The sequence below is a fragment of the Rosa rugosa genome, chromosome 5, assembly GCF_958449725.1.
Source record: "Rosa rugosa chromosome 5, drRosRugo1.1, whole genome shotgun sequence".
NCBI classification, from domain to species: domain Eukaryota; kingdom Viridiplantae; phylum Streptophyta; class Magnoliopsida; order Rosales; family Rosaceae; genus Rosa; species Rosa rugosa.
In genome coordinates this window covers 21,732,530-21,755,998 of record NC_084824.1, presented here as the reverse complement: position 1 = coordinate 21,755,998, position 23,469 = coordinate 21,732,530, and the positions used below count along the sequence as shown (strand labels likewise).

Below are 23,469 nucleotides of genomic sequence, written 5' to 3'. Positions count from 1 at the left end.
ATAGCAAGGGCTAGGAGCTCGTGCTGATAACGTGTTTAAGTATGAACATAATTTAACAGAGAGAGAGAGAGAGAGTAATGAATCATTGAATCTGAATTGTGTTTATTCATCTGATACAAGGGTGTATTTATAGGAAATACTTTGTAGTGTGAATGCTCAAAGAGGAAACCAATTTGGTAACCATGATCTTTGGCTTGTAAATCAACAATGGCTGCTGCAAAGATCACAGCTGCAATTCCAATAGTAAGGGCTGCCATGTTTGTTGCTTTCCCATTTACTTTATGCTACACAAGTCCTCATACCTATGTTATACACTCAAGTACTTTGTTCTATACACTCAAGTACATATTTACATGATATAGACATTTATACTATGACTCATACTATGACTCATACAACATGACTCATACAATATGATTCATACAATATACTATAACAGTTTTATCATATTTGCTTTCTCATGGAGGTAGACATACTATTAGAAATCATTTTAGTCTGTTATAAACTTAGAATTTCACATCTTTTACATGAAATGTTGTGCTGGTTTGGATGCCATGTTCCATTCTTTTAGGAAGACTTTCAATGAAATAAAAATATATCTATACCCTGTTTGATTAATAGTCAATTCCACGATTGCCGTTTGCATTTTAATTCCCTGATGATTTAATATTAAGGAACTTTCCTTTACAAATTTTCAGGGATTGGATTTCTTTTAGCTGCATACAGAGTTATCTGAAACCAGTGGTGCACTGCTTGATAAAGAAATTTCCACAACATTGTTTTCTTTTGATGTTTATGACACATAATGAACTTGGAATTTATTGATGCAACCCTACTAGGATGATTGCTTAATTACTTTGCTTCAGTTTATTCATAAGTTGTATAGTCATTGTAACCTGTTATACTTTCTTTGTCTTAGGTATTAATCAGCATCCGCTATAAGGATGAGAAATTGAGATGTATCCACCTAAAGTGGAAGCTATGCAAACAAAAGATGAGGACAGCTGACATGAGTGGCTGGCTTCTTACATTCCAAAGGTAGATTGTAAGTATCTTTCTCAAATGAGTAATTTGTGCATGTTCTTTTTCCTTGTATCACCTTCAGCTAGTTATTTAACTTATCAGTTTTTATCATTTCTAGTGTCCCATTATTTCTTTCCCTTTGTAAGTACTAGTTTTTGTGATGGGGAAGTTCATCCTCTAGTATAACCAAAAAGACATCGATAAGGATGTAACATTATTGTTCTTATTTTGGGTTGAGGTAGAGATGTTCAATGGCAATTCTTGTTAGTAAAGTACCTGCCAGACAATTTCAAACCCTCGTCGATTCATTTGTGGTTGTCAGACAATTGTTATCCCTCCAACAATGATGTGAAGAATTACTTACCGCTGAATCTAGCAGGAACCTCACCATATTACTGCATCTGGAAATTATTGGTTTTCACCATCTATGTGAAGTTATGCTGAGGGGTCCCAATTGTGAGATTACTTGTATTCCAATAATCTGGATGGATGCCAAAGTTAACATTGATATCCTAGATGCTCAGATCTTTGTTTAAAATCAACTGTAAACTTTCTTGATCCCTTTCACCTCCACAACTGTAAACTATCCACAGATTCTTTCCTTCACAACTATTCAGTGTAGCAAGTGTGTAATTGGTCTTTTGAGGAAAAGCTGTTTGAAGCAATTAATAAAAGAAGTAAACTTGTTATCCTTCTCTCTTTCTTTTCCTCAGCACTGACGTATCGTCTTTTTGAAATCAGGTCTGCATTGAAGCTATGAGAGGCCTCCTTAAACTAGATATTCATGGGGTTCAAGTTCCAGAGGAAACATGTGCCTTGAGTGCTCGAAATTTCAGTTGTGCATGATTACTTCCATTGATGTTCTAAGTTAACCAGTTCCTAAAATCATTGTAAGCTTTTCAATCCCCTACTTCTTCTTCCCTCCTGGTGTTCCTCTTTAATTTGATTCACCAATTTTCAAATGCATTGTACTCTGCTCTATAGGCTATTTACTTACTGCAGTTCTGGCTTTATAATTGTTTTGGCATCATTTGTAATTTCTCACCAGGCAGCTCTATCATGCTCAAATGGAAGAACAACTTCACTTGACATGGTGCAAACCAAGTTCAGGTACTTCAGTTCTCTATCTTATGCGTGTATTTGTTTCATTGAATGTTATGCTGCTCATGTTCTGTTTTATTCTTTTTATTTTCCCTCTTTTGATGGACTTTTCTTTTTCTTCTTTCTTAGTTGTCTAGTGTTTCATAAACTTTTAAGTATCAAGCATCTTGTATACTGAACTTAGCAAAATAGAATGTAACATCAATTACTTCTTATTAGTTTCAACTATTCTCTGTATTTCCAATCTCTAAAATCATCTGCTTCCAAGTAGCACTTTGTGGTACAATAATGATTCACCTTTACATAATGATACCATTCATTTATCTGAGGTCAAACTCTGGATAAGTTTTTCCTTTGCAAACTATTTCTTTTATGTTGATTTAATGTTTTCTTCTATGTGCATTTGGATACATTTTTGATCAATTTGTTTCAGTCAGTTTGGGAAATTACATGGTTTTTTTTTCTCTAATGTCCACTCTGACTCCTATCCTCTCTTACTCAGATTGTCCCAAGGATTAAGGAATTGGAGCATCAAATTCTGATCTCAGGTGGCTGCTGTTTGTTTGGCTCTCGCAAAGGCCGGTAACCTTGCCCTATATTGAGAACAAACTCCATCTGCATCTTGGATAAGCCATTTAGTCAAGCATGCATGGTTTCTAGGAAACAAACCTTCTATTATCTGCGAGCTATATGAAGAACCTCCCGTCAGATATCACATTTTTGTGCTCTCTTGGTGTCTCCATGAAAGCTTAACAAATGGGCTACAAACAAGTCCTGGAGGACCTGGAGAATTTGGTACCGTAGGCTTGTTTATGAGTTACTCTAATATGGTTGTGGAGCTTATTGTGAGCTTTGAGCTTCTCGGCACTTCTTAGGGCACGTTTACTTACTTGGAATGGAATGGAATGTAATGGAATGATTACGGAGTAAAAATACCCCTGTGTTTACTAACACATAAAGGAATCGGAATGATTCCAGGTAAAAGAATTTCTGTGTTTACTAACACATGAAGGAATGAGAATTGGTGTAGGTCCCACCTATTTATCAGGAATTCGATTACGAAGGGGGGAGATGGGTTTAGGAATCATTCCTCCGGAATCAATACCGATTCCTTTCTTCTCCCATTCCACTTGTCTCCGATTCATGATTATTTTCCATTCCAAGTAAGTAAACGTGTCATTATACTTTTTAAGTATCAAGCCATATTTCTGAGATTCGAGCAATTATCTTTGTCTAGGTAAAAATGGCATCAGTTGTGGTAGTCTAAAATATTCTTATGTTCTTTGAGCGTTAGTCTGTTGGTTGATAATTTTCATGGAGAGAACTGAGAGATCAAGTGGTTGTGAGCTTTGGGTGTAATTGGGGTTCTCTGTTGAGAATGGTTGTGAGAAAGTACGAGATTACTTAACAAAGAACATTTTATTTTGACATTAGTGGACTATTGCCGTGAACAAATTGGGTGAACCACGTTAAAACCTTGCCTCTTTGTTGATTGTGGTGTTCTTTATGATTCTAGTTTTTCTCTTAATAAAATGGGTACGATCTTGGGCTAGGAATACAAATTGCTGAAATTCCGAGCATGTCATAAAGGGATACAAGTATATAACTAATCTTCCCTCTATTTGATTTCACATTTGCCTTTTCTTTTAACAGTTTCTGCTGTTAACCATATATAAGGGCAAGTGAAATAAATCAGAACTGATAAAGTGAAATCTTACTGAATGTGGTTCTAATTATCATCAAGTTTGCTTGCTCACTCATTTTGAATTTTGTACATTGTATCTAACAATCTGCATGGTTTGTTCTTTGAAGCCAATATATGCTTAAAATTGATATCCGAATTGCTCTAGCCTTTCACTCAGATACAATGTTGGTTTCTTGGATGACCAGTTGCTGCGGGTGGTAAAGATGCAGTAAAAGAAAAGGGTAGAACAACAATCAGGCTAGAAAGAGATTATAATTTTAGATCCTTAAATGCAACTAGCATGTATTTGAAGGTTTTACAGCAAGTTCGATTTGACGATCTCACTCTATTCCCGGAAGCTTCTTCAAAACAAGCTTGGTATAAGAACTGCTTGAACTCGTGGTAGCGAGCTTTTGCCCATGGCTAGCAGTAGTAGATTAATTCTTATACAATACTTCCAGATTCTAAGAACATGGTAAAACATTCAAGTAATTGTTCACGGACACCGCTGGAAAACTGAAAGTATCTCCTACGACTAATGCAAAACCAAATCAATCAACATAATAGAATTTTCTATTCGCAAAGTATTTCCTACTCAGACCAGAAAAAAAAAAAAAAAAAAAAAAAAAGTATCTCCTATGAATCGGTACACCTACCATAAATGAGAAATAAAGGTTCTTTTGATAATTTTGAACGAGTTCATGTTGCAGCTGATAGGGCCAAGATCAGACCAGTGAGTACACAAAGAACCATAATGCACAGAGGTTAAGTCGGCATTAGGCAGGACACCCGTTTACTAAGCCATGACATGTTAGCTGAAAGTTGTTCACTGCTCTAAACACATGTACAATGTCAGCAGCTACAGCGATGCTCAGGTATTAAATGAGTCAATTTAATCAACCTCGTCCAATTCATCTTCCGTTGGAATTTCGGCCTTTACTGTCGGAGGATGAATTTGATCTCTTCTTTCTAGTAATTTTGAAAACTCCTGCATGACTTTCGTGTTTCACTATATTTGGTCCTTCAGACTTGTGTCTCTTTGAAGGTGGGGTCAAACCATATGTCTCTTCACTTCCACTGACCACCGGCACATTTTCATTCAAAGGTACAACACTGCTCTTAGATGGGAAAAGATTTTTCCTCTTTCCTTTACCGGAAAACATCGATACATCTTCTCCACTTTCTACAGCTTTCATAAACTGTAAATCACTAAGGCCATCAGCATAAGAACGTACCTCCTTTCTTGGCCGCTTTCCCGAGACATTGCTATAATCAAATCCTTTGGAAGCTGTAACCTTATCAGGTGCTGAATATGCCCACTCAGGAACCTCATGCTCTTCCATTAGGCGAGATCTATAATTCTCCTTTTGCCTTCTCTCCGCATCCATTTTCTCAAACATCCGGAACTCGTCATCTGATCTGGCAGCAAGGCGGTTGATTTCTCTCTCGCTCGGCACGTCTGTGCCAAGTGAACTTGTACCCTTGCGCATGATTTCCTCCAACATATCTCTTCTGTCCTGAGCTGCAAAACAAGAAACACATCTTTAGATAGGATACAGCCCTGTCATGAGAAAACAAAGTTAATTTATTCATTCTAACATGCAAGACATCCCTTGCATTGAACCTACAATGCAGCACAGTGATATTTTATTGTGGCTGAAACAAGAAATGCTTTTGACCTTATGTAGCACCCTTCTAATTTTGCTTCTATCATCCATATTGTTAAAAATGATATGGAAAGCATGGCAATCTATTAGAAAACCACATTTATACAAAATTATATGTACGGGAAACCATGTGCAGACAAACTAAGGCTCCCAGTTTTAAAATCAACGAGTCAATGCTGTTGCCCTGAAGCAATAAATAAACATCCAATTCTTTCCTACTTGGAAGGAATGGCATCGTAACAGATATTTTGCATGGAATTCAAGTACGAACCTGTGGAAGTTGTATTGAACAGTCCAGCCTGGATGACCTTGGCATCTATTCCCATCTTTTGTTTAGCACGCTCCAAAATTACTTCTTCAATGGATCCAACACTAACCAACACAAATACCCTGACTTCTTTCTTTTGACCTATACGATGGGCTCGATCCTCTGCCTGTTGATCCATCTGAGGATTCCAATCACTATCAAAAATTATAACTGTATCTGCGGATTGCAAGTTCAAACCAAGACCTCCAGCACGAGTGCTCAAGAGAAACATGAAGTAAGGAGAGTCTGGAGCATTGAATCTCTTTAGCAGAGTCCCTCTTTCCTCAGTTTTTGTTGAACCATCCAATCGAAGATACTGGAAATGGTGAAGCTGCAGATAAACTTCAAGAATATCCATGAGGCGAGTCATTTGTGAGAAAAGCAAGACTCTATGCCCCGCTTTTTGGAGTTTTGGGAGTAGACGATCGAGCAGTTCAAATTTTCCTGATGCTCTTACGATCTCTTCCTGACGCCAGATGTTATAATCTCCCACGACAAAAAGGTACGGGTGGTTACAACACTTTCTGAGCTGCATGGTTAGGTTCTGCAAGCTCTTAGATTTCCCCGAACCTAAAATTAAATGTTATCAGTAAATTATAAGTAAACTCTGCAAGCCCTTGTATTTTCAACTTCAATTTTGTATAACAAACTATGTATAAGAAGCTTATGGATAAACACCAGAACATCAATTTAATGGACTTCCAGGAAAAATGGGGGATGGGGTTGATATCAGATATGCAGATTATAGCGAGGATTGATACAAACCATTATCTAGCCCGACCCTGCCCACATCTGTAACTTGTCGATAATATACTTTCTGCCATGATGACATGTCGCATTTCAGTATGACTTGGGATTTTCCAGGAAGGAATTTCTCAACTTCATCTTTTTTCCTCCTCAATATGAATGGCCTTATAACCTAAAACATGAAGAAAATTTTGATTAAAATAAAAATCTAGAACAGATAAGATTAACATAAATTAGGACCAACACCCACTTGATGTAGACGTCGAATGATCAATAGCTGTTCTTCCTCCGTAAGAGACATGTCACCCCGATCCGCAAAAGGTGCATTAAACCATTCCTCAAAATTCTGAACTGAATTGAAAATGTGTGGGAGAAGAAAATTGAGTAGGGACCACAACTCCTGCAAGCTATTCTGTATTGGCGTGCCAGTCAATAGAAGTCTACGTCTCATGTCATAGCTGCATATAAGTAAACATCCCATAAAGAAGCATTTGACACAATATGATCAAAAAAATAATATGCAACATAAATTAATTTGAACACTAAGATTACTGATCAGAACGATTTTTGCAACATAAAATAATTTATATTGCGATATGTTCCAACAAGAAAAGGGGAGGATAAATTGCATTTAATATTAATGCAAACAAGAAACACACAATAAATAGATTCTACAAATTCGGTAAAAAATGAACTTTGACATGATAAAGCACCAATAAATATCAGGCCTCTATTTTCAGTAGCAACATACCCTGCAAGTGTGATAGCGAGAGCACACTCAGAATTCTTCAACCGATGCCCTTCATCAACGATCAGGTAAGCCCAGCTAATCTTCTTCAAAAATTGTTTATCCCTCATGATAAGGTCATAATGTGTGATCAATACATTAAATTTTCCTTCCCCTGATAATTCTTCCTTCATTGCCTTTCTTTCCTCTTGGCGCCCGTCATAAAGAATGGCCTTAATACTGGTTAAGACAAAAATACATAAATGATTGCAAGAACCTTACACAAACTGTCCACACTGGAGCATGCATACACAAAGATTCAAATAATTATATTCATGCATACTTGTGTGTGTGTGTGTGTGTAGAGAGAGGGGGGGGATCTGTACAAACAAAGATGTTTTACACATACCTAGGAGCCCATGTTGCGAATTCAGTAACCCAATTTGGTAATACAGCCTTTGGAGCCACTATCAAGTGGGGCCCAGTGACACCCTTGTTTTCAATGAGATATGCAATCAATGAAATGGTTTGTATAGTTTTACCCAATCCCATCTCGTCAGCCAATATACCGTTTAGATTGTTATTGAACAAGGAGAGCATCCATTGTAGACCCTCCAATTGGTAGGGCCTTAACTCTCCACCTTCAAGCATAGAAGGTTGCTCGGTTACCTGTTGAAATTCAATATTTAGTAAGACCTCTGTTCCAAAGCACCAAGCAATTCTAACACTAACTGATTAGCTCTGAAACTTCTACAATAACATGTAAAACTTTGTTGTTCAAGATCGCACGTAAAATTGGGCAAATGGAACGTCATCAAATTGCTCCAGCCAGATTTTTCTTGGCCCTCTATACTGATTTAGTTCGTAAGCATATATGCCCACATGCCTAAAAGAATTTGAAGTCATACTAGCCAGGAAAGGTGTATTCAAGTCCAAACTGGCAAACTTGAGACCACAAAGGCCAAACCCGAGGGAGTTGCTAAGAGACAATCACCAAAGAAGGTTGATTCCCCTTAACCAAAAAAACAAAAAAGAAGAAAAAATAGACACATTGCACAGTTAACATGATGCATTGTGCTCATTTGATTAACATGAGCACTCTCATTCATCAGTTTGCTAAAAGACCGTGGTCTAATTTTATGCAAAGCAGCCCAAATTCAAGGAATCAAGGTGCAATATAATTCAAAGAAGTAATTAATATATCTATATATATCTATACATATATATATATATATCACATAGGTAAATCTAAAGAACTGTGGCATTTGTAAAAACAAAAACAAAAAACAAAAAACTAAACAAAAACAAAAAAAAGATTTCATGCAGAAAATATTGCTTTCTCTCTTACCTGTTCCTGGATAGAATGGATGGCAGAGTTATATTGCCGCTGACCTTTAAGCAAGTCACTACTATCATCATTGCGATCAGAATCAATGATCTCCACATCCTCTTCCAACTCAGTCAAATCACCTTCTGAGTCTTTTAAAGATTCACTGTCCTCTGTATGTTTAGAATCTTTCTGACGTTGAACAGCAGCTCCCAAATTGACAAGGAGTTTATTCGTTTCTTCAAGAAGCAATGTCAGTCTCTCATTCTTGCTCTCCTTTACCATTCTCATGTATGCTTCCTGGTCATCAGACTTCAATGCTTGGAACCTCAATTTCTCAGCTCGAGTAGCACGTTGTTTTTGCTTTGCATGCCACCCCTGTTTTAAAAAGATACATAAGGAATCTTTCACAAGAAAATGTAGTAACAATAATCTAAACTTTACTTTCATTTTAACCTTTATCCAGTTGACAGCTCATCTTACAAATGATCACCATATTTCCTATCATCTGGATTTAAATTATTTTTAATGCAGAAGATTCCAGTTTTGAAATTTTGATGAAGCTGAGAGCTATTGGAATTATTCTCTCTTCTATATATCAGCCATCATGTTTAATGTTAAAGGTTGGTGGTCATGAAAGTCAGTCTAACCAGTGAGAAGGAGATCAAAATTGTGGGCGTGTGATAAGGGGGTGGATCCTAAGTTCTTTCCAACATGAGTACAAAGAATTCTAATGAATTTTTTTGCTATTTCATGTAAAATACCTCTTTTTGAAAATATCACGCAATCATCGTGAAGTCATTTTTTCCTACCAACATGTTTCATTAGGTTTCAGAATTTTTCAGTGTCCTATCCATTTAAATAAACATCCAGGGAAAAGAAAAATAGCACAAGAGAAAAAGCTTACCTGGACAAAATCATTCCTTCGTTTTCGACGAGCCATAGAAGCCTGAATTTGCAATTGATATTCACGAACACCGTTAAGCACTTCTGCGAAAAATTTTCGTTTTCTAGTCTCAATATTATTCTTCTCCTCCTCTTGTAACCTTGAGAGCCTCTGCACCGATGTATGTTACAATATCAGAACATTTTACTTTGATGATCCCAACTACGTGTAAGATAATCATTTTTAATAGAAGAAGTTGTTTCTGATATGTTTTACGGATTATATAATTTGTTATTGTTTATAATATCAAATTAACTCTATGAATCAATCGATTTTTCTGTGTCTGTAGGGCCAAACAAGTTGACCCGTTTCCCTTTATGTAAATCTTGACAATCTACTACAATATAAGATTCTCATTTTTCCCTTTTATACATGAACTGATTCAAATAAGTAATGCATGTATTAGTTTATGACCTCAGCATCTCGTTTTTTCCTGAACTGATCGTCAGCCTCCACGGCAAATGCATCTCCAACACCATAGAGTGGACGGGGCAATCGCATCCTTCCCCAGTCAAACAATGTTTTGTCCGGAGAAGAGCAGCTCATGCGGAGCAAGTATTCTGAACTCACATCAGAACGCACCTTGTTTTGCAATTCTGCAAGCTGATAGAAAAGAAGTCCTTGCCAAGAAGGACACATGCATGTTATCCATCGGTACCAGAAAGAAAAGAAATGGAAAAAAAAATTTCACATACACAGAAAACTCTCAATAGGAATCTAATAAGAACTCCTTGCGCTGTATAATTTAGGATAACGATAAAAAAGTTCATGCCTAACAGGGAAAAATGAAACGGTTTCCTATTCTCAGATATCAGAATATCATGCTTATAGAAAAGAAAATGAGTAACTTATTCTACTTCTTGACAACAATCTTTCTCATTCATTAAAATGTAAGAACAGTCTCATACCAAGAAAAGAATGACCAGTCATTTTAAGATTGAGATTAACACTCTGCCGCAAAATTAGTATTAGACACAAACAATTTCAACATGTCAAGTTTACCTTTAGCCCATAGAATTCAAGCAAGCACTTGGTCTGCAACTCCTCTCCTCTACTTGAAGGTAGTTCTGATACAAAATCATTAGTGAGCAAGTATGATATGTACCCTTTTAGAACATAATAACAACACTATGACCCTATCGATCTAATTCCTCTACCAAAACATTAACATTTGGCATAATGCGCAAACAATTACGAAAGACTAGGTGAATAACTCATAAAATACTAATATCTAGTGACCTTCAAGCTGGGCCAGTCTATGCTGAAGGTGGCTTTGGAAACGCTTCTCCCCGGATTCAATTAATCCAACACCGGAACTGCACTTGTGACGTTGGTTCAAAAGCGCATCTTCAAGGTCTCCCAACAAATCATCCCCTCCACAGCTCTCACCTTCACCCTGCAACAACAACAACAACAACACACATCTCAAAATCAACATTCTCAAAACCAAACAAAAAACAACACCACACCAATAAACACAACTCAAAACATACAAAAACACATAAAAGCACACATCTTTTCTCCAAAATTTCAAATCTTCACTAAACCCCAAACCCCAAAACGACCCAAGATCCGAAATTGACAAGAACCCACGAAGCAAAACCTAAAAACCACCCCGGAAACCAAAACCCACAACCCAAAACGCGGAAATCGAAAGGGAAATCATACCAAACCGTCGGCAGGGTCGGGATTGGGAGCCTGGGGGGCGTGGTAGATGGAGGAAACGAGGTCGAAGAGGTGAGGAGGGAGAGGGAGGTCGCGGGAGACGAGGTTGAGAGCAGAGATCAGAGACTTGGTCTTGGTAATGAGGTCGAGGCTGTCCAGCTGAGCCATAACCTTGGCGGGAGAGGAACCCTCTAAGGATTTAAAGGGGTCCTTTTCTTCTTCTTTTTTCTTTTTTTTTTGAATTAAAATTAAAATTTTGGTGCTGCTTTACGCACGCTTCTCTTCCCTCTCTCTCTCTCTCTTTCTCTCTGTTTATCGCAGAGAGGGTTTGGTTTACTTGGGTTCTCTTCGGCGCTCGGGTTGTGTCCTCGGGGCTTTTTGTTTCGTTGCGGGGTTCGCTTATATTGTGGTGTAGCCAAACACGGCTTTGTTTTTTTTGGGTGAATGACGGAATTAGCCCTGGGCTCCCTGCATCCAAACTTAGAGTAACGCCATAGAAAATAATATAATGGGTGTTTAAGGAAAACTGAAATTGAGAGATAATTGAGTCGTACTTTCATTGATAATAGGGGTCTCTTTATATAGAGGATTACAAGCATAGAGATAGAGTACATGGAAACATAATCGTACATTGATTGGATATCTCCTAAGATTCTCCGAGAATATCTCTAATATAAACTCTATTTCAACTAGAGCAAGTAACCTCGAGTTTGGGCCAGACACATATTCTGGATTTACTTGAACAATGGGTAAATTTTAACAATGGCAACATTTTCTAGTTTGCAAAACCAAATTAGATCGTATTTAAATTTATTTTGAGCAAACTAGGTTAACATCATGTGGTTATGAAATTAGAATTTTGTTCTCGTCGTTCAATTTTGAATATATTAATTTAACGCTTCCCAAACTGTGTTTTTGTAACTCAACGCCCTAGTGAACACCAACTCGTATTTGTAATGACATTTTGTAGTGATGGTAACTACAAGTCTACAACCTATATTTTTCAGGAGAAGTATAGAAATTCAAAAATACTTTTAAAATGGACCCTTTACAAATAAATAACTTTTCATTTAAATTTTTTTTTTTTTTACTTTTAAAAATATCTAGTTATCGCCTTAACCGAATGATTTTTTTTTTTTTTTGACGCCTCAAGTGAATTTGTAATAGTTCAAGATTCTAATTATTGAACTACATTATGGAATGCATCCCTCTTAGAAAAGTTAAGGAGAGTACTCATTGTTTAGATATTTTCCAAAAGAAATGAAGACTTTCTATTATATATGTGTGTTTGACCTGCCTTTAACAGGCAACGAACTGTCTCTTTTGGTCATTGTGATGTCATCTATTGGCATTGCTTTGACAAGCGTGCACAACCTTCTGGTGTGATTTCGCCGGAGCTTTGCTGCTACCTTGCGCTTCCTGACTTCTTCTTCAGGCGACTGTTGACCTGAAAAAGGATAAACTTCAGTTAAAACTCTTCTAATTGCCTTGAGAAAGGACTCTTTACTCTTTTAACAAGCCTGTAAACTCGCTAAGGCCATAGACCTAACCATCTATTGACATCGAGTAGTCAATAGCAAATCGATACCAAACCAAGGTGGTTTAGAAGAGCTATCAATAGGATGAAGTGAAAGTTCAGGGGAAATTAATCCCGAATCTAACATGGAACTATGCCCAAGCTCAAGGGAAGCTGTTGTCCAAACTTATGGAGGAACTATGCCCAAGTCTAGGGGTTTTGAACCTTATCCCAAGTTCGAGGGAAGTTTAGACTTTGAAAGAGTACTCCGAGGGAGATTGGCAAACAACAACAATTATTCTAGGTGGTTTAACGCACTAATCAACTTGCAAGCAGTGGAGCTCAACTTTCATAATACTAAAGGGAAATAATAAAAATCGAACTAATGATCTCCCACTTACGGGTGAGATATTTATGCCACTAGATTTTGTAGAGAAATTTAAAATGGAATTATGGGAGGACATTTAATAAAGAGTAATTCTATTCATACCTCCAAATTTAATAGGTAGACCTCCGTTAATTTTTGTAAAAAAGTTATTTCCTTACGAGGTTCAATCGATAACCGTCAAACACACCCTCAAGGAATTCACAACATTGAAACAAAAATTAAGAAATGATTATAGCATATAATAGTGACCTCGCATCATGAATTGAAGTCGTCTTTTAATGGACTGCATATGATAGACTGAACTAATTAAAGAACCTTTAAGAACATGAAAGGAATAATATGTCTATCCCAATCTCAGTTAAAGAAAGTCAAGCTGTAAACACCAATGGCACAAGTACTTCTAGAATTGATAAGACAGAGAGAAGACAAATAGAGAGAATGAGAAACATATGAGAAGATCTGGAAGACGAAGAGCTGGGTAATGACATTTTTTCTGGTTTTTTTATTTCAATTTACTATAGGGGTAAATTAGGAAATAATTGTTTACAAAAATCAGAAAAGGCATATTCCATGAATATAAACACAAAACACTCTTTAATAAATAGGTTTTTTTTACCAGTAAGGTTGTTTTGGTAGTTTCATCAAATTTTTTCCTAATTTTCTACTTGGGAAAGGGAATAAAAGGCCTATTTATTTGCACAAAATTACTTTCTTTGAACACAAGTCAATAACGACTCCCTTGTATACTGCTAACGAAACCACACCTACAATACTTCAAAATTAACTGCAAGTGTCAAAATGTATGATCACTCCAAAACTAGGAGTATTTTACAGGTTTACAAAAAGAACAATAACCACAGTTAAAAAAAAAAAAATTCACCATTTGCGCTCAACCAACCCAACTCAAGGTGGAAAGACATGATTAATCGATATCAACATGGAAAAACATAAGTATTTGACTATGTTTATCTTCCAGGAAGAAAAGGGTTGCAAGTGATCCCGATCCTTGCAGGTTAAACCAGACTAATTGTACACTAAAACACATAGCTTACAGATGAACCGGCTGGAAAGAGAAAAATGATGAGCAAAACGAGGCAATCTTCCATCACAAAACTTGATAATCCTGACGATGTGTTTGCAGCAAAAGGTAAGAATCTGAAGAATCAGGATAGATTCCTTAAGATCTTGATTCTTATTGTGGAATTTCAATGTCCTGCAAATCTTCAACTCTAATGCTAACTTCTCTGCAGTGCTCTGTTGATTGGTTCTTGGAAATATTGAAGTGAAATTAAAATTGCTTCCTGTCCGTGAAGATGCAAATTAAGCAATTACGAACACAACAATAAGAAGTTCTCATCAATACATAAAGGGTCATGATTGTGGCACTCCGCTTTTGTGTAGATAAAAGTGGAGTGCCAAAATGAAAATCCAAAGGATTATAATATACTGAAAGTACCTCTGTTCGTATTGTTCGACTCCCCTGATGCGGACATGTGTTTAAATATATATTAAACACCTCCCGCACATTCTTTGCCTGTGTCAATAAAAGTATTAGAAACCTTTTCCTTTCTACCTTTTTACTTCAGTTAAACAAACTACTACAAGTTGTCAAGCAAATGCTTCCAAGATCATAAATTAGAAACCTTTTCCTTTCTACCTTTTTACTTCAGTCAAACATACTACTACAAGTTGTCAAGCAAACGCTTCCAAGATCATAAAACTGTTCACAGAGCTTATAACTAATTTCTAGCATTACAGGAAGCAAAGGCTTGCAGCTGCACAGCGTTTAACATTCAAGTCCCAAAACCAAATCCCTAAGCAACCATACCTTTAAGTTATGATCCTCTTCAATGCTCTCTTCCAATCCAGCAAGTCCACCAAAAGCAATCAATAGATGCCTAACAAATTTCATTCAGTCAAATAACAGCTATAAGTGATCAGCAGGTATAACATCTCTATTTATATAACTGTACATTAGCTTCATGTCTCAATCTTCCTTAACGATGGAATATTTCTTAAATTCAAACAGCAACATAATTAATATATTGATACTAATTATAGGTCCATGGTCCCCTTAAACAGACTCAAAGCAGTCAATTGTCAACCAAAATATTCAACAGGAAAAATACCTACACCCTTTTCAGTTTAATCTTAATGCATATATATATAATAGATATAATTCTGTTAAAGTAATATATAAAAGAGATGGAATGGTTGCCTCAGGCCAAATCTTTGAGAAAGCTACTAGGGCCACCTACTTGACCAGAAAATAACAAAAACCAGCAATTTTTAAAGGAGCAAGTCAGGCACTTGTAGAAAAGTAATGGAAGTGGAGGGGGTGAGGTGGGGTGGGCTATCTTCTTATGTTACAGGAGGGGGAAATTTTCCGCAATGGGCAAAAGCCTGATGGAGAAAGAGATGAGATGTGCCTGACAGAGCTATCACCAGCTAGTCCTTAAGTTGCAAAGAGATGAAGCAAAAATGATATTGAAGGAAGCATATGGCATTGTTCATTTTCATAACTTCTCAAACTTCAGAAATGTATGCCTTTAGCAGGATGTTAAAGGTGAGCTCACACCAATTTTCTATATATGCCCTAAAAGAAACCAGAGGTCGACAGATTGAAAGAGTTTGAAAACCCGTCCCACATACATCAAGAGTTTCCCTATGAATAAGCAATCTAGTTGATGAACACAGTAGGCATCTAGTAAAGAGAACAACCACCATTTGTGGCTAAAGACCAGCCACCCAGAAAAAACAATACCCGCCTCATCTAAAAGTAGAATCTTATCAATTAATGGTTAGTACCTGAAAGTAGGTATATTGAGATCAGAGGAATTTATAATCTGACCATGCTCTGAGGTTCCAATCAAATGATCATAACCACCCTGTGATTGAGATAACAGAAGTTGGTAAGGAAGGTCATATCTGAATGATTAGAGAGACACACGAATAGATAAGGCAAAGAGAGGCATAGAGTCAATGTATGGATACCTCGTACGGACATTCAGTCATTACCGAAGTGATATTGGAAGCATACCGCACTTTGTACCCCCAATACATCCCTGCTTCTTCCCTTGGCTTGGATGATGATACAACCTGCCGTGATATATCTAGATAAATGCCATAGGAAAAACAACCATTACGTATCTAAGATTCATACTAAAAGATGAAAAGAAACCTTCACTGACGGTAAAGATGAAAAAAGGAATCACTATATGCCAAAGAATTCAGAACAAAACATTCATTACCAGCATCCAAATTCCAGCTGTCTCCCATAGCCACAGTAACTCTTGTTCCAGGATCAAGTACTTGGTCAACGACAACATTCTGCATATTGTTCACAAGATCAATAAATAGCTAACTCCGGGATTCAGAAAAACAAGAAGAAATAAAGTATCAGGCAATAACTTGTGAAAGACCAGCAAAACCAGACAATGAGGATACCTTACTCAAGCCCACATCAACTAATGTCCCAACACCATCCGGAGATCTTTCCTTTAGCGTGACACCTACGCATTAATGGAAAAATATCAAAACTTGTCCACAGTTCTAAACAGCAAACACAAACAAGCCACCACAACTAAATAGTAAAATTCATTAACAGTTCAAAGTCTGAATTATCTCATTTCTCAAGTTGGTTCTTGTTCAATCTCTCCAACATAAGCAAGTTAAACCATTTCTTATCTTGCGAAAAAAAAAAAAAAAAAAAACTAATAAAGCCATTAACCATAGCACAAGAAGTCTTAAATTTCAGCCATTACAACATACCTTCCCGAAATGCACCCCATTCGTGTTTACGCAGATGGTGCGGCGCATCAAGCGGAGGCAACAAACCCTGTACAGTTAATCCAAAACTCATCAACCACAACAAAAATCCTTACTGCACAACATAAAATGCACAACACTGCCGAACCTCACCACAAATCTTAAGCTATTATGTTTCGGAAATAGAGCTTTTCTCAGGTACTGCGGCGTCTCAAGATACCGCAAGATTCTTATAAGAAAAGCAGCCCCGCTTTCATTCTCATCGGAATTATTAGCTTCCGGCGAGCCAGACTCACCGTTATTGTCAAATACCACCACCTCATCAACTCGGAAAATCGTGACGGCACGAGCTATCTGACCGGCCAGCTGAGATTGAAACAAGAAAGAAATGAATTCAAAAAATGGAGAGGAAGTGAAGGAAGAAAGATTGAAGCTAAATCTTTGTTGGGTGGTGAGGGATTAGAGGAATAGAGGAAGTACCCGAGTGGCGAGTTCGAGGGATTGAGCGTTGTGAATGATGGAACCGGCGATGGCTACGGTGACGGTGGGAATCACGGCGGCTGTGTCGGTTTTGGGTTTCTTGTTCTTCTTCTTGTTGGTTTTGTTATGCGAGTCACCGTTAACAATGTCGTTGGCTTTGATTTCTTCTTCCGCTTCGCTTCTCTTCTTCTTTTTACCCATTTCTGTTTGTTGGGTTGGTTGGTCACCTTCACAATTTGCCACTGTGAAGCCGCGCCTTTACGCTTTACAGGGTTTTGGGATTACAGGGGTTTAGGTACCAAACCTAGATAAAAATAATAATAATAAATAAATGTTGAGCGAAAATGGTAAAGAAATATACTCAACACAATTTCGCTCTATTATATTGATAAAAATAGAGTTTTATTTTTTTATTATGTCAGGTTCGATCAATTTAAGATAAAATGAATCTCTTAATTACAATTCCTTATTTAAAGAGAAAATCCTTTGATTCCAAATACAAAATCGATAAATAGAGATGTGTGTGTTTGTATAAAATTGCATCTATGCCTAGGTTGTTTTACAGGTTGCCTACGGAGGATGTATTGTATATGGAATTAGTGGAACTTTTAAAGAAATCTATGAAATTTAAAAGTCTGGGTGTATTCAATATAGACTTTTAACAGTCCATGAAAGTTTTGAGGTATTCAATTAAGATTTTTAAAGACTTCAACTATCAGCACCTGTAACTAACGTTGTTCATCCCTAGTCTTATCTTGTCCGAAAAAACTAGGGTTTTCCAGGCGGCGTTCGTCCGTGCACCCCAATCTCTCGACGTGGGAGGCCACTATTTCTGTGTTGCTTTACAGCACGCTGTGATTAACTCACCGCTTCGTCGGTGTTTTCGAATCGCTGCTTCGTCAGTGTCGTCCTGATCTTGATAGAGATTCTAGCATGGAATTGTCGTGGAATCGGCAATAGTACTGTGGTGCAGGCTTTGCGCCTTGTTATCCAGCAGAAAAAACCGGCGTTCGTCTTTCTCAGTGAGACAAAAGTCCATGACAAAGACTATATGCAGAACTTGCGCTTGGAGTTAGGGATGCTTAACTGCGAGGCTGTTTTTAGTGAAGGGCAGTCTGGAGGACTTGCACTTTTCTGGATTGATGGTATGGACATGTGTTTTCGTTCAAAGTCAACTCATCATATTGACGTGGAGGTATGGGCGTCAGATGGTTCAGGAATTCAATGGAGGCTAACGGGTTTTTATGGCCATCCAACAACTTCGGAGCGCCACCGTACATGGTCTCTCCTACGTCAATTGGGGGATCAATGTTCTCTGCCTTGGGTGGTGATCGGCGATTTCAATGAGATTCTCCATGCAGAGGAGAAGGAAGGGGGAGGAATTCGGAGAGAAGGGCAGATGCAAGCTTTCCGGGATACAATCTCCTACAATGATCTTTATGATTTAGGGTTCTTGGGTGCGCCGTTTACTTGGCGCGGTGCAGGGATTCGAAGCAGGTTAGATCGGGCTGTGGCATCTGCGTCGTGGTCTGACATATTCCCAGCAGCGCGTCTCTGTCACTTGGAACCTATTCATGGGGATCATATCCCCATACTATTGGGAGTTTACCAGTCAAACCCATCTTTTACTTCTCCCAGAAAGCACCGCTTTCGGTTTGAAAGCTTCTGGACTCTCCATGAAGAGTGTGCAGAGGTGGTGAAGGATGGTTGGCGCCATGTTCATACTGGGGGCCCTATGTCTCAGGCAACGAAGAAGATTATGAGTACCAGGTTCTCTTTGAATAGATGGCAGCGAGATACTTTCGGTAACAGAGGCCGTGAAATAGCCGGTGTGCGGGCTAGACTACAGCAACTTGGTAGCCTTCCTTTTACTTTAGAGAATCAGGAGGAATGTGTAGTGCTTTCTGCTCGCCTGGAGCATTTGTTGACTGAGGAGCATGCTTACTGGAAGCAACGCTTGAAGGTTACCTGGTTGGTTGATGGTGATCGTAATACTAAATACTTTCATCGTAAAGCTTCTAATAGAAGAGCAAAAAATCGGATTCAGGGTCTTTTTGATGATGATGGTGTTTGGCAGAATACCGAGAAAGGCATTACAGGTGTGGTGTTGGACTACTTTTCTTCCATGTATACTGCGGAAATCGTAGACTATAATCATATGCAATCAGTGGTGGATTTGATCCAACCAAAAGTGACAGCAGATATGAATGCAACTTTGTGTGCGCCATATACGGCATTGGAAATCAGGCAGGCCTTATTCCAAATGTATCCAACTAAGGCACCAGGGCCAGATGGGATGCCTCCTCTTTTTTTCCAGCAGTACTGGGATTCTATTGGGGGTGATGTGGTTAAGGCAGCTCAATCTTTTCTTCACTCGGGTAGGTTGTTGGATGAGGTTAACTATACCCATGTTTGCCTTATCCCAAAGGTGAAGAATCCTGTTTCTATGTCTGATTTGCGAACGATAGCACTTTGTAATGTGCTCTATAAGATTTGTTCTAAAGCCATTGCTAACAGGTTGAAAAGGTTCCTTTCAGAAATTATCTCCCCATTCCAAAGTGCCTTCATTTCGGGAAAGCTGATTACTGACAACACTTTGATAGCTAATGAAGTGTCTCATTTTATTCATAATTGTAACTCTTCTACAGATGGGGTTTTGTCTTTAAAGCTTGATATGAGTAAAGCATATGACCGTAAGGAATGGTGCTTTCTTGAGGCAGTTCTTTTTCAGTTAGGGTTTGATGAAGCTTGGATTCAGGTTATCATGCAGTCTGTGTCCTCCGTGCGTTACTCTTTCCTAATTAATGGTCAACCTAAAGGGTATCTGAGTCCTACTCGTGGCTTGCGGCAAGGAGATCCTCTTTCACTATATTTATTTCTATTGTGCACTGAGGTCTTTTCAGCTCTACTTGAGCGCAAAGCCTCTGCAGGCTTGCTGCAAGGTATCCAAGTTTGTGCAAAAGCTCCTAGTATTCATCACTTGTTGTTAGCTGATGACAGTCTTATTTTTGGGAAGGCAACAGAGGAAGAGTGTGGTCATATGCTTTCTGTTTTAAAAGATTATGAGATGGCCTCTGGCCAGAGAATCAATTTTTCTAAGAGTAGTATTGTATTCAGTAAAAAAGTGAATGTACAATTGCAGCAGCAGCTTGCGGATTTGTTAGGGGTTGTCATTGTCCCTAAACATGAAAAGTATCTTGGTCTTCCCACATATGTTGGTAGGAAGAAGTCTGGAACTTTTTCGTATATCAAAGAACGTTTGAGCAAAAAACTTGAAGGTTGGCAGGGGAAACTGCTAAGTGGTGCAGGTAAAGACTTACTTATTCGTGTTGTAGCTCAAGCTCTTCCTTCTTATGCTATGAGCTGCTTTCTTCTTCCCAAAGACTTTTGTCATTCTCTTCATCAGATGTGTGCTCGGTTTTGGTGGGGAAGTAAAGCGGAGAATTAGAAAATTCACTGGCTATCTTGGGAAGGGTTGTGCAAACCTAAAGAGGAGGGAGGTATGGGCTTCCGTGATTTATATGCTCATAATCTTGCTCTTTTAGCTAAGCAAGGATGGCGTTTAATACGCTATCCGAATTCTTTACTTAGTCGAATTTATAAGGCGAAGTATTACCCTGATGGTGATTTTTGGAGTGCCTCTTTAATGTCATCACCCTCATCTTGTTGGCGGGGAATTTTTGAAGCTAGATCTGTGCTTAAAAGTGGAGTGAGATGGCAGGTGGGAAATGGTCAATCTATTCATATTTGGGATGATCCTTGGTTACCTAGACCTAGCTCATTTCGACCTTTTATTAGGAGGGATGGTGCTCTGACTTTGGTTAGGGAATTATTGCTCCCAGGGTTGTCTTGGAACTCTGATGTTATAGCTCAGTGGTTTGAGCCAGAAGATGTAATGCTAATTTTGTCTATTCCTCTTAGTCAACGGAGTGTTTCTGATAGATTGATTTGGCATTTTGATGCAAAAGGGTTATTCTCAACTAAAAGTGCCTACAAGCTTGCTATTAATTTAATTCATGTTGATATCCCTTCTGCCTCCAACCCAACACCTTTTGTGGAGACTTGGAAACAGATTTGGGCTGCTAGAATTCCTGGCAAGGTTAAGGTTCACATGTGGAAGGTATGTGCTTCTATTCTTCCTACAGTAGCTCAACTTCGAACCAAGAGAATTTGGGTTAATGATGGTTGTGTTTTCTGCAATGATGGAGATGAATCTATTCATCATATTAGTAGAGATTGTTCTTTTGTGCATGATATGTTACGGAAGGTTCCAAGCTTAAGTTCGGTGATATCTTCCAGGAGTGCTAATCAAGCTTCTATCTTGGATTGGTTATCTCATTGTATGCAAAGTCTCTCTCCTGAGTTATTTGATTTTCTTCTGTATCTGTTATGGGCAGTATGGAAAGAGAGGAATCAAAGAGTTTGGAATAGAAAGACCCTCGAGTTGGATCAGCTCTTTTTCCAAGCAGCTTCTGGTTTCTCCTTGTTTACTTCTCTCCGTCCGAGTAGGAGTTCCAACACTAAACGAGCTTCAACTCCTTGGTACCCTCCTCCTGCAGGGTGGCTTAAGGCAAATTTAGATGGAGCTTTTGACAGTAGTACTAACATGGGAGGGATAGGTGTTGTGGTACATGACTCTGAAGGTCTGATTGTTGGTGGAACTTGTTGCCGAGTCTCATCAGTTAGTGCTCCTATCGTAGTAGAGGCTTTGGCTGGGAGGGCTGCATGTGCTTGGGCTGTGGAGTTCAAACAGGCACCTATTATCTTTGAAAGTGATTGTCTGCAGTTGGTTAATTCTTTGAAGGCTGAAGAGGAAGATCACTCCATTATTGGGAGGGTAATTGATGACATTGTGGTCCACTTAGCCTCTATTCCTAGCTCTTTTTTTCAACATATTTACAGAGAGTCCAATTTGGATGCACACAAGCTTGCAAAGCTTGCTTTGTATTCTAATGTGTCTGCTAATTGGAAGGGTCGTGTACCTTCCACCATGGGAAGCTTTGTTGCTTCTTCCTATTGTAACACTTCTTCTCATTGAGTAATAAAATGCCTTCGTCTCTCTCTCAAAAAAAAAAAAAAAAAGATTTTTAAAGACTTCATGAATTCCACCAAAATCTAGGGGTATTCAATTAGGACTTTAAAAAATGAATAAAAGTACAGAGGTATTCAAAATATCATTCATACTTATGGAATTAGAAAATCATGGACTTTGTAATTTTGTATATCCTAGGAAATCTGTAGAAGTCATTCATAATAAAGTATATAGATTTTCATAAATCAATAAAAGTCTGTTGCTAAAATCAATGGTTTTAAGAAATCCATAACAGTCTATCAACTTTTTAAAGAGTCTGTGAACTTTTCAAAAAGTCTGTCATTTAAAAAAAGTCTGCACAAATCCAAATATAATACACCCCCTTACATATCCCGAGAGGGATCAAACCTCTCATAGTGCAAATCTATTCAATAAATCCTTCAAGAAAATGTATACTCCTTCATTTACTTCTCATCTTCAAGACATTGCAATGTTTATTGATTGCATTGAACCTGTTATTAGCCCTCAAGGTAATATGGTCATTATCCCATAATAATAATAATAATAATAGTCTTTTTGCTCTGATAATGAAATTTGGGAAGCATGCAGTTCATCAAATAGGACCTCTGAAGGCTCCTGGTCCAAATGGTATATGTTGTTATCTTTTATCACTCTTATTGGCAAATTATTAAGCAACATGTTATAAACATTGCTAAAGGTTTCTTTCATAAATTTCTCGAAAAAAAAAAAAAGGGTTCTTTCATAATAACTATTCTCTTCAACTCTTGATTTCTACTAATATTGCTCTTAGAGCATCTTTACTAGACTCTCTATTGTGGCTCCTTAGCTATTTTGGAGAGCATGTTTAACTTTTTATCTATTTTAGCAGCTGCACCAGACTCCTAAGTGGCTCTCTATTATAACTTTTAGCTATTTCGCTCCTAAATATAGAGAGCGGAATGAGGCTCTCTATAATTTAAAACATTCCTTTTAAGTTATTTTATGTAATTTATAAATAAATACATTTAAACTATTTAATATTCATTTAAAAAATAATATAAATTCTAAACTATCTAAAATAGAGAGCATTG

At 37.8% G+C, this 23,469-nt stretch overlaps 2 protein-coding genes across 3 annotated transcripts; both read right to left on the bottom strand.

Moving 5' to 3' along the window:
• Positions 1 to 4,442: 4,442 nt before the first annotated feature.
• LOC133708912 (probable ATP-dependent DNA helicase CHR12) lies at positions 4,443 to 11,556 on the bottom strand. 2 transcript variants are annotated; one of them, XM_062134482.1, is made up of 12 exons: positions 11,198 to 11,556; positions 10,769 to 10,925; positions 10,532 to 10,596; positions 9,944 to 10,132; positions 9,491 to 9,640; positions 8,605 to 8,961; positions 7,666 to 7,925; positions 7,281 to 7,496; positions 6,780 to 6,987; positions 6,548 to 6,701; positions 5,747 to 6,352; positions 4,443 to 5,330 (listed from the first exon to the last, which is right to left on the bottom strand). In XM_062134482.1, the coding sequence occupies exons 1-12, from the start codon at positions 11,360 to 11,362 to the stop codon at positions 4,720 to 4,722; spliced, it is 3,138 nt and encodes a 1,045-aa protein (XP_061990466.1). In that variant the 5' UTR covers positions 11,363 to 11,556; the 3' UTR covers positions 4,443 to 4,719. The 2 variants fall into 2 exon arrangements, with proteins under 2 accessions (XP_061990466.1, XP_061990467.1); XM_062134483.1 differs by lacking the exons at positions 10,769 to 10,925; positions 11,198 to 11,556 and having other exon boundaries at positions 9,944 to 10,149; positions 10,532 to 10,582.
• A 2,312-nt stretch (positions 11,557 to 13,868) lies between these two features.
• LOC133709544 (uncharacterized) lies at positions 13,869 to 17,628 on the bottom strand. The gene is made up of 10 exons (XM_062135323.1): positions 17,347 to 17,628; positions 17,020 to 17,232; positions 16,870 to 16,936; positions 16,546 to 16,610; positions 16,350 to 16,428; positions 16,093 to 16,211; positions 15,907 to 15,986; positions 14,927 to 14,996; positions 14,555 to 14,632; positions 13,869 to 14,399 (listed from the first exon to the last, which is right to left on the bottom strand). The coding sequence occupies exons 1-10, from the start codon at positions 17,545 to 17,547 to the stop codon at positions 14,334 to 14,336; spliced, it is 1,038 nt and encodes a 345-aa protein (XP_061991307.1). The 5' UTR covers positions 17,548 to 17,628; the 3' UTR covers positions 13,869 to 14,333.
• Between the last annotated feature and the right edge of the window lie 5,841 nt (positions 17,629 to 23,469).